This window comes from Mugil cephalus, chromosome 13 (genome assembly GCF_022458985.1).
Source record: "Mugil cephalus isolate CIBA_MC_2020 chromosome 13, CIBA_Mcephalus_1.1, whole genome shotgun sequence".
In the NCBI taxonomy this organism is placed as follows: domain Eukaryota; kingdom Metazoa; phylum Chordata; class Actinopteri; order Mugiliformes; family Mugilidae; genus Mugil; species Mugil cephalus.
Genome location: NC_061782.1, coordinates 13,384,276 through 13,395,060, shown reverse-complemented (window position 1 = coordinate 13,395,060; position 10,785 = coordinate 13,384,276). Strand labels below are relative to the sequence as shown.

At 41.6% G+C, this 10,785-nt stretch overlaps 2 protein-coding genes across 2 annotated transcripts; both read right to left on the bottom strand.

Moving 5' to 3' along the window:
* Window positions 1-251: 251 nt before the first annotated feature.
* Window positions 252-2,169, bottom strand: nkx3.3 (NK3 homeobox 3). The gene is made up of 2 exons (XM_047603514.1): window positions 1,701-2,169; window positions 252-1,214 (listed from the first exon to the last, which is right to left on the bottom strand). Exons 1-2 carry the CDS (start codon window positions 1,978-1,980, stop codon window positions 685-687), a joined length of 810 nt encoding a protein of 269 aa, XP_047459470.1. The 5' UTR covers window positions 1,981-2,169; the 3' UTR covers window positions 252-684.
* A 2,831-nt stretch (window positions 2,170-5,000) lies between these two features.
* nkx2.3 (NK2 homeobox 3) lies at window positions 5,001-7,900 on the bottom strand. Its single transcript, XM_047602353.1, has 2 exons — window positions 7,169-7,900; window positions 5,001-6,198 (listed from the first exon to the last, which is right to left on the bottom strand). The coding sequence occupies exons 1-2, from the start codon at window positions 7,551-7,553 to the stop codon at window positions 5,555-5,557; spliced, it is 1,029 nt and encodes a 342-aa protein (XP_047458309.1). The 5' UTR covers window positions 7,554-7,900; the 3' UTR covers window positions 5,001-5,554.
* Between the last annotated feature and the right edge of the window lie 2,885 nt (window positions 7,901-10,785).

The window sequence follows — 10,785 nt, the reverse complement described above, 5'->3', positions numbered from 1 at the left end:
TTTCTATGGCTTTTAAATAACCTTTCTGCTCCACTCTGCAAAAAATAAAAATAAAATAAATAAATACATAACCCTCACCATTTTCTCCAGGCACCTTTGCCCCTTAATAATCTTTGAACATTCCCATAGCAATTTTAAAACTAACTCAATATATTTCAGTAGTATCTGATATATATATATGGAGAGAGAGAGAGATGATTTAGATGGACAGACAGAAACGTGCTTTAAAAATATTCATTTTAGTTGTGAATAATAAAACATACACACTCACATGCCCACATGAATTTTAACTGCAAGGTAACTTGTAAAACATTTTGCATTTTATTTTCCTTGTATCCAACAACTTCAAAATAAGATAATATTCTTTGTCAATCCAAGAGTCTCTTGCAAGGTAATGTTTTTTTTTTTCTTTAAAAATCAGAACAAAATCAAATCAATAACTGAATTGTGATTATAAGATAAACAATAGCTGAACATTGTTCTTTCCGGGACAACATAAGAAATGTGTCATGGATAGATTGTTTTTTTTCTTTCTTTTGTACAAAAAAAGGAACAGTTGGGAGCACAGTCCTCTTGACTGAACAGTAAATCTTGAGAGAGCAGATACCTTGAGTTTGAAGTGACACTTTGGTGGTTGAATGCACCAAAAAAATAAAAAATAAAATAAAATAAAAAATAAAAGATTTAGAGCATCCATCCATATGACCTGCTGTCCATGCTCCAAGGCTGGTAGTAGTAGTGCAGGTAGGGGTAGTACTGGTAGCCATGGTACTGTGGCACAGTCGTGGGCACGTGTACTCCATTCCCTTGGCTGTACTGCGTTTGATCGTCCCTTACCAGCACTTTTACTGCCACTTTCTTTGGTGAGCTGCATGCAACCAGCTCAGCCGCCATCTGGCGCCGTTTGGTTTTATATCTCCGGTTTTGGAACCAGATTTTCACTTGGGTCTCTGTGAGTTTCAGGGCTCCAGCCAGGTCGGCTCGTTCGGGACCAGAGAGGTACCGCTGGGCGCTGAAGCGACGCTCCAGCTCGTGGACTTGCGCGTGAGAGAAGGCCGCCCTGGAGCGCTTCTTCGTGCCGGGCCTGCACTGCTGCTCATCCGGTGAACAGCTGAACGCGTCCCCGATGTGGTGACATCCGTCCTCCTCTGATTCCCCCTGGTTCTGCTGCCGCTTATCCCTCTGCGCGCCCTGTGCTTGCTGCTCTGCAACAGCTGACAAACGACAAAAGTGGACATCAAGGTGAGCGCCACTACAGCCTGCTGGATGAGAGGTCACTTGACCAAGGTGTTGATGCTTTTCAGTATTAGGGCTTCCTTCTTCTATCATTTACACGCAAAATAATGCATGTCGTATTTAGATATTAAATTAAATTTTAGCTAAATTCCCCAGTGTCAAATATAGGCACATATTTAAAAATAGGCTGTAAGCCAAGGTCTTGGGCATTTTTTAAATAATACAAATACTTATTTTTTATTTCATAAAAACAGCTTTTTATTATGGGGTGAAATAAAACATGAGATGAGAATTGAGATGGAATAAATCAATCCTGTCTCCAGGTCAAACACTTTTTATTTCCTGAATTCTGTGATTTCCTCAAATTGACAATTTCTACAAAACAACAACCCCACACTCTATTCTCATTTCTGTTTAAGTTTAAAATCATGTAATTTCTTTCTTATCGGAATAAAATCCCTCACCTTCTCCGTCCTCGGTCTCCTCTCCTGTGGCCTCCTCGCTGCTGGTATCAGATCGGAGGTTTCCAGCGCTCACTTCAGGAGAAAATCTCTCCCGTCTTCGGACGCCGTTGTCATCCTCGTCTTGTTGAGTCACATCGTGATCTCTCGTACCGACGTAGCCGGGGTAGATTTTGCGCTTTTGCGCGCAGAGCTCATCTGCAGCGTTGCCACCGGACTTCCCATGGGCATCACGTCCGGTGAGGATGTCTTTGATGGAGAAGGACGAAAAACTTAACGTCATGATTCAAATAAGAGCACGGGGGTTTCCTCACTCTCCCATGCGATTTATTTGGAGGCATCAAGAGATATCGGCCGCTCGAAAGAAAACGTCCTGATTCGATCTTCTCCGCGCGTCCTTTAATTGTTCAAATTTAATTGCGGTGCACCAAGTCCGATAATGAGCAGCCAGCACCGGGAGCTGTCAAGACACTTCGGATATTCTCAGCAGCAGCTCCAGTTAAGCTTTGATAGGCTGTTTTCTCTGCCTGGTCCCTCCTTCGCACCGCCCAGCTGGCCTCTGTGCTTAGAGTCTAATTGAAGACGATTGTCCCTCGACTTTAATTAGGCGAGGCCAATCATTTATTTTTATTTCATATATATATATTTCGGCTTGTGTTACAAAAGCAAGGGATTATTATTTTTTTTAAATATTAATGGATGAACAGCTTAAAGTGTCTGATCTGTTTATAAGGAAGCGAAGGAAATAAGAATTGGACGTTGCGTGATATTTGACTAAAGAGTCATATATACAGGATGTTTTTATTATAATTATTGTTATCATTATTATTACTATTTTAAACAAAGTAGACTCTTTCCTTTGGGTTTCCAGGGTTCTGTATGTTTGTTGGGCATGCGTAAAAACGCAGAGCAGCTTTGGTTTTCAGATGTGGGAACTCGATTTAAAATAATTTAAACATTGCAGCCTACTTTTGTGGATAGATACTACTTTATCTATTTTATATAACTATTATACAGCTTTGATTTTAGTTTTCACGTAATTCTACACCACCAAATAAAACACGCTTCCATCCATGCTTGATGTTCATAGATATAATTATTTATAGTTGTGATAGTAGTTGTTTCTGAAAGAGTGCATATTTTAAATCTTACAATTGTAAATTTGTAGATATTTAACCAAAGTGCTTTTTGATAAAAACCCATGATAGAAACTGAATAACCACTGAGAGTGACCGGATCATCTTAGTGGAAAGCCATCGTCCAGCCTTCCATCTGGTCAAACGGGGTAGTAGCGCCGCCGTGTGGAGAAGATACGTGAGATTTTACAAAGTAAAGTGTGCGTAAAAATAAAAGTTGGCATTGATGCGTGCATTTCCACCTCACCCAAACGGACATGCATTACACAACCCGCCCAACCCTTCAGCTGAGAGGACGCGATGAGAGATGCAGTGATGCAGTGCCTCCTGCATGTTGTTTTGTTTTCTTCCCACGACGTTTGCCACAGTGACGAATTCGATCCACAATTCCGGCTCACTTATTTTTATTCAAACTATATGATATGCCGTTGTCACAATTACAAAATGTAAACTTAAATTCAGAAAAAAAAAATGAGATATTTTTCTTATTATTGAATAGGTTAACATGCCTTTTATTTAACTTGTGAAAGAGGCAGAATTAAAACTTCCATTTCGTTTGCCGGTGCAATAGTTTTCTCCTCTCACACACACACACACACACACACACACACACACACACACACACAGAGATATTAATTTTAAACAGGCGCTCGCTCTACGTTTAGATCTAAATCTAATAAATATTTTCCGACAGAAATTAAAATAATTACAGTCAATATAATGTATATTATATAATATAAATTTGTGATTGATCGTGTAAGAAAATAATTAGACCTACCTTTCATTTAAAAATATATTTACCCTCAACTCTGACTTTAAAACACATTTAAAACATCTGGCTCATCATCTGGCTTAAAGTTAAAACATTTTTATTTGCGCAACATCCATCTTCAAACGAGTCCAGGTTACTTTGTACATTAAAGTCAGAGTCTGTTTTTGTTTATTTTTATTTATTTATTTAATTATATATTTATGGAAAAAACAACTATCATTTGGAATTTAATTTTGTTATAGTGCCTAAAAAACGGTTCCTATCCATTTGAAGTCAGGCGAACTCTTAATGGGCCACCAATAAAGGAAGAGCTTTTACTCCAGCTTCTCTATATTTGGGCCATGACTCTTTTGTGAGCTCCTTGAGTGGTTGCCATTGGAGACTTTGTTTTGGGAAACTCCACGCCTATAGCGCGGCGATGAGCCCGACTGCTATCTTTGGAAGCACAAGATAGCGATCGCAGCGCCTGTCAGAGCAGCCGTGGCCAGGCCGCGTCCTCAGGCATCGCCGTCCTGTCGCCAGCTCTATTTACACTAGTGACTCTGCAGCACTTAGAGCTGACACCAGGTATGTCCTACCGGCAGTGCAGTAGCCAGGGGAAGTGGCCAGTGAGGCTATCAGAGGAGACAAACACCCTGTTTACTTTGCCATTCATCTCCATTAATAGCGTCTGCGTACTCGACCATGCCTATAGGTGAAGGCGTTGCTTGAGTAGATCTCCAATCAGAAAAGTGTGTGTGTGTGTGTGTGTGTGTGTGTGTGTGTGTGTGTGTGTAGGCCGAAATATGTGACAAAACATGCAGGTAATTATTATAGAATTAATATGTTGTTGTAATTGTTAAGGTATACAATTAAATGCCATTAGACTTTTTATTATTATTAATATTAGTACTATTGACAGCGATATATATTTTTCTGTGGAAAATGTCCAACAATAACAATCATCCCCTACTCTGCTGGTTTATAAGGTCTCTGGGTCCCGAGGATGCTGGCTGTCTGGTTAATGTCCATCTGTGAATCCTGCCCGGACATTAGCGAGCCTTAAAATTCTCTCTGTTTCTGGTTCTTGTCTCAGACCAAAGTCTACTGCGAGCTTTCTCACACAGGAGGAAAAAAAAGAAAAAAAAAATCTTGCTTGGCTTGAGAAACTTTTTGAGACGATGAGAAACACAGTAATAAACATTAAGTTTCCTGCCCAGCTTCAAATGAAGGTTTAAATTCATTAATGACTCACATTGGCCTTTAAAGCGCAGAGAAACGCACTCAGACTCACACATAAAATTCATTATATAAACCAGTCAGTTGCGTCATTACGCTTGTTATACCATTTAATGTCATCATCAGAGGTAATTCATTGTAACTTGACAGCCATATTGCGCAAAAGCTCCCCTTTAACTTTCAGTTCCACCCGCTTGTTTTTAGAGTAAAACCAAATGCTTCTGGATAAACACAAGTCACTCCGTTAAAAAGAGGGGATAAAATGCCTTATAAACATAATACTGCATTAACTAACACTCGTGGTGCATATTATTATTTTCTTGCAGTCTAATTAAAATGGCATATTTATGCCAGTATTCATTAAAGGATACACATAATACATAAAACGTGTACGAAAAAACGTCCGCATAACTTCCCTTTATTTCTTACACATCCATTTGGAACCATTACGCACGGTCACAGTTCATTCTCATCCAAAACGACTTTCATTTTAAACAACGTGGCTCAGAGAAAAATGCGCACAGACTCTGGGCCTATAGATGTCTTTATAAATCTCAGAAAACTGACTAAGGCTTCTTCATATCTTGAGTTGCAGCTAACCTACTTTCACTCTCTGTACGTCGTTGCAGAGCTTGAAATTGTGCTTTCATTGCATTAGTTGAGAGGGTTTACATGCTTGAGTCCATTCATCCACCGGTCTCTCCCAGCTGTGATTGTGCACAAGGACCGCGCTACCATGCTCGGATGCCCTGCAGGGTTCCTTGGCAGGGTGTGACCACTGGTCCTTGGGGTGCCTGGCTTTGCGCCTGTGCGCCAAGGTTTCCCAAATTCATGTTCATGAAAGCGTTAGTGGTGTTGCTCGGAGGAAGAGCAGGTAAACTAGAATAAGTACAAGAGTAAGTGTTAGTATACACCGAGTTGTTGTAGCTGTATGATGGGTAGCCGTTATAGCTGTATGGGTTTGGTGGTCCGACTGTGTAAGGAGTGTTATAGTTCTGGGATCCAGTCAGACAAGGCCTCCCGTCTCGGACCAGAACAGGCACGGCCACCCTCCTTGGCGGCGGCGGTGGGTGGTGGTGGTGATGACGGTGATGGCCTGCAATCTCCAGAGTCTTGTCCTGACGCTGCCTCTTGCATTTGTACCTCCTGTTCTGGAACCAGATCTTGACCTGGGTGGAGGTGAGTTTCAGGGAGCTGGCTAGGTGTTCTCTCTCCGGGGCGGATAGATAACGCTGCTGCTTGAAGCGTCGCTCCAGCTCAAACACCTGAGCCTGGGAAAAGAGGACGCGGGGTTTCCTCCTGGTCCTCTGCTGCTTGGTGGTGGGCTTCTCCACCTCTGGGTCCTCGCACTCATCCCGCAACGCACCGCAGCTCTCTGCATGGAGGGGAAAAAAAAGAAGTTTGAAAAAAAAAAAAGAAGTTTGATAGAATCTCACAACTAAAACGTTTGAATTCTGCAGTATTGGAACATATTTATCCTATTCTCTCACATTGGTATTTATGTTTAACAATTAACATTTTCCTGAAAAGGTTGAATCAGAATATTTTTTTTTCATGGAAATACAGTTGTTGCAGACTATTAGAATTCCCTACAATTAGTACATTTAAAATGCTGTACAGGGAGATAAACGTTATTCGAGGGTTTTTGCATTTTTTCAGGTTAACTTAAAACAGATGAACTTCAAATGTTTAAATTGGGAATAAAAAAATTGCCAGGTTATCAGTGAATATTTAACCCAGCCATGTATGTTCAGATATGGAAAATTAAAGTTAAGGGTTAACATTTTTTTTTAAAATAAAAATGCCGACAATTTATGTGCCTATTAAATATGCAGTTTAAGCGAATTGTGAATCGATCGTTTCTGTTTTCTGTTGAGCGTTTTGAGAATTAAAAACACACACGTACGCACAGACACACACGTAAATTTCATTTAGATGCACCCAAGCGTTAATACACATTGATTTGGAAGCTAATAAATACAATAGAACAATAACATTTTTTAATTTTATGTTATTATTAAGAGGCGCCCATTGTGCAAGGTGTGGCTCCTGTTATACATTATATATAATATATTTATATTTTTTTCCAAATTATAACGTACTCGCAGACAAAAAATACAATTACATAACCATAACCAAATTATATCTCAGTTGTTCACATTTATGGTTTCTCATTAAATCCCTGTTGATCTCAGATTAGATTATTGTATTTTTTTTTAATATAAGCAAAATAGTAATTTTAATTATAATTTATTCTCTTGGTAGTGGAGGGCAGGTGTCATTATTCTCGCCGTCACTCACTTTCAGATAAATAAGCTATATCCATAACTAGATAGTGTACTCACTGCTGTCTTGGTCCTCCTGCTCCAGCACGAGGTCTCCAGAGTGATTCTGCCCCGGGTTGCTGAACACTTCCACCGGTAGACCAGACTCCGCCAGCCGGTCCTGCACGGCCAGCGTGTTGAGGTACGACATTCTCTCGTCGCTCTCCGAGAGGCAAGAGCTGATGGGACTCGGGCTGTCTCTGCCCGCCAGCATGCAGGAGGGCGGCGAATGAGAGCGGAGCGATTTATTTGGGAAAGCTCCTGTTTGTGACAGCGCGCCAGAGAGACCGAAGCAGGAGATGAACTGGAGCTGGTGCTGCTGAGACTGCTGCTGCAGCTCTAACTTCAGAATGTCCTTCACAGAAAAAGGCGTGGTAGAAGAAGTTATGACCGGACTGGGAATCATTATTACCACCGACAGATAGATGGCAGATAACAAATACTTAGCAGGCGCAGAATCGAACCAATTTGTCTCCGGGCGGCGCGTAAAAGAAGTAAACACCCCGTGCGTAAACGTGAAGAATGACCGCGCTCTGCTGGTTTTTCACCGAGGAGGACTGGCTTTCTTTCAGCTTTGACATCCCTCTCTGCTGACCGTGTGTCTGTGGCTGCAGGGCTGAGAGAGAAGGAGAGGTCGATCCTGTTTGGTTGGCTGAATTCAGTTATCTAGAGAAAGAGCTGGGTCAGCCAAGATGCTGTCCTCTCCCTTTCAGTGACGTTCTGTAGCGGGGGAGGGATTGACAGTCTCTCTCTCTCGTTCCCTCTCTCTCTCGCTCTCGCTCTCGCTCTCTCTCTCTCTCCACCCCTCCCTCTACCTTTACGCTTTTCCTCTCAAACACACACTTAAGGTATATGTGTGTCACGAAGATATTCATAATTTATGAAATAACTCAGACTGTTAAAGATGTTCCAGGTAAGTTTTTATTACACGTTTTTTTTTTGTGTGTGTGTGTGTGTGTGTGTGTGTGTGTGTGTGTGTGTATTTTCCCAAACCAAACACTAAATAGCATAAAAGTTGAGCTTTTAAAAAAAATCTTTCAACTTTATCATATACATATTTTAGCCTAGAATGCAGCGAAAACTGTGCAGAAAAAAAATCCTGGATTTGACGGCGCCTAATTATTTATTTTTATTTCTCTCTTTGTTGTACGGTCCCACGACAACGACTGTTCATCCCATCATCACTGCGGTTGTTTTTAAGATTAGGCCTATCTTCGTTTCCTGTCTCGGCAATCCATGGATAAGATAATGCGCCGCGACTGTGTGGGAAATGAGATAAAATTGGCGTGCAGACACGAAGAATATAAATGTGATAGAACTTTCTCGTTTATTTATGTCCCCTTCATTTGAGAAATGATCATTTTCCATCAAACTTTGGCCAAGTTGGTGCTTTCCCTTGAGACTTCAAGGACCAGTTAATTTTTTTTAAAGGCATGTTTAAATAATACGTAAATGTACAAAAAACGCTATTTGGTCATCTGAATGATTTTTTGGATGCGATGGACTGAAAAGGAGCTGTCGATAGCAAATAAAAATAAAATACACAATAATGATAACAATAATAATAATAGTTCCTCCTCTTCTTTCTTTTTTATCTGTGTGCTAAAGGCCAAACGCGTTGAAACGGGACACCTCTTCTGGTCGGCTATCTGTGGCCAAGTGCAGGCGCCAGGGTCTGAAGGCCCATTGCTCCTAAACCGTGTGGAAAGAAAAGAAGAGCATGTCGGCATAATCTCATCCGCTCACCATCAACAAGAGGCTGTTTAGATTAGGGCAGCGTCTTCCCCTCTTCTGGAGATCTATGTCTTTTAAAAGGGTCCATTTAAGTGGTGTGGAAAAGCACAGATAGGAATAGGGTCTGCAGAGCAAATAGGCTTTACGCGCGAAATGACCAATTCCGAATGCGCAACGGAAATTTTGCGTCGTAAACAACCGAGAACATTATAGCTCATTTATCAATAACCTATAAGGATATATTAATAATACAACCACTAGTTATTTTTTAACAGTCGACTTGGACTTTTTTTTCACGTTTTAGGTTGAATTTATGAGAAAGAATCCGCTCGTAAAATACCTCGAAAAGGCAATAAATTTGGTCAAATCGTTTCCCAAATATTTACCCATTCCTGTTTACTGAATGTAATGAGTCAGAGGCAACAGAGCAAACACAGATATTAATGCGTAACGATGACGACCAAATTGTTTTGGAGAAGTGTTTTGGTGCAAATTGATATTATCTAAATAATTAAAATAGCCAGGACACACAACCTCTCCCTGTAAAGATGCTGCTGCTGCGGACTTCACGGCTCAAAGCGTCAAGGGTCAGAGCGCAAGACACCGCGCTAATGGCACAATTATCTTTTAACCCAAAAACGCGCACGCACATGCATACAGCGTCTCCTCAACTGACCATCCGCAGCAGTCTTCGCGTGCCACCGGCAGCCCAAAAGTGGCCAAGCAGAGAAGCGTGTTTACGCAGCGGAAGAGTCTGTTTCCTGCCTGTAACAAAACCCAGACTCCCAGAGAGTGTCAAGGAGCTACTCGGTGCTGAATGCGCCTCTCCAATACATCATCTTCATTTCAAAATCGTCGTGATAGCCTGGGCGAGGTCAGGCCCACAGTAGAGGTCACAACAGCACGGCTCTGGGCGTAATGGTCGACTGGGATTTTAAGATTACGCGCCTCTCTGCTACAGTTACATTTCAAACGTTCCTCTCAATTCACTTTCTGGGGAGTTCTTTCGAGTTTTGCCAGGCGGTGCTGAACATGTCTCTTCTTGTTTTCCCTGCTTCTCTCCATATCTCTGGCAGTCTAACCTACTGAGGCAGTGCCTTTGCTGCAGGTGTACGCTCATATCAGCGGTTCAGGAAACCGATCCACAGGGAGATACCGCGGATCCAGAATGGATCACTTGGTAATGACTGTAATTATCTTTCCCTCTGTGATCTGCTCTTCTGTAGAGAAGCCGTTGGTATCTGATGGTTTTTACCACAGTAGTCAAACTCAAACAAAGCAAATAAAGCATCAACGCTTCTCTGTGTGTGCACTGTACAAGCCTCATGCATGCGCCGAGGGAAAGGATGTGTTCGTCAGAGCTTTGTAGACAAGCACTTAACATCTTTCTGCAAATGAGCTCCTTGTTTACAGGTGTTACCATAACAGCCTGGATGTGTGATGAGGAACTTATCCATTCGTCTCGCAGTGCTCTTAATAACAACAACACATTGCTACATTAGGAAAACAGATTAGCTCAAGTGTGTCTGCTCAATCAATTATCCATGTGCACAACTTCATCTGTGGATTGTTTAACAGGGTGTCATAGCTTTCCCCCCATCAGGCTGCATTAGGAGTTGGGATATGGAAGTAATGTTTCCATAAAGTTCAAAAGTCCTTGAAAATGTAGAATGAAGAACAAGCATGTGCTGAGCGTGCCTGTCTCATTTAGATTGTAATGTACTTTCCTTTTTCCTTTTACTTCATGGCCATCGGTAAGAATGGCAAGGGACCAAGCTGTTGTGTGTCTCATAATTGCTCAGTTCTTCTAGGTCCCGGAAGGTGAGTCTTATCAGCAGCCCATGTGATGGTGTCAGTAGCCAGGACCCAGACTGTGCTATTGTGCCCCTGCCTGGGCTCGAGTG

What these genes read in the sequence shown, in the direction of transcription:
- nkx3.3 (XM_047603514.1), bottom strand. Translation starts at nt 1,980, where the DNA reads ATGACGTTAAGTTTTTCGTCCTTCTCCATCAAAGACATCCTCACCGGA. An exon ending in GGAGACCGAGGACGGAGAAG is followed by an intron (nt 1,215 to 1,700) that starts GTGAGGGATTTT and finishes GTCGTTTGTCAG; the next exon opens with CTGTTGCAGAGCAGCAAGCA.
- nkx2.3 (XM_047602353.1), bottom strand. Translation starts at nt 7,553, where the DNA reads ATGATTCCCAGTCCGGTCATAACTTCTTCTACCACGCCTTTTTCTGTG. An exon ending in GCAGGAGGACCAAGACAGCA is followed by an intron (nt 6,199 to 7,168) that starts GTGAGTACACTA and finishes CCCTCCATGCAG; the next exon opens with AGAGCTGCGGTGCGTTGCGG.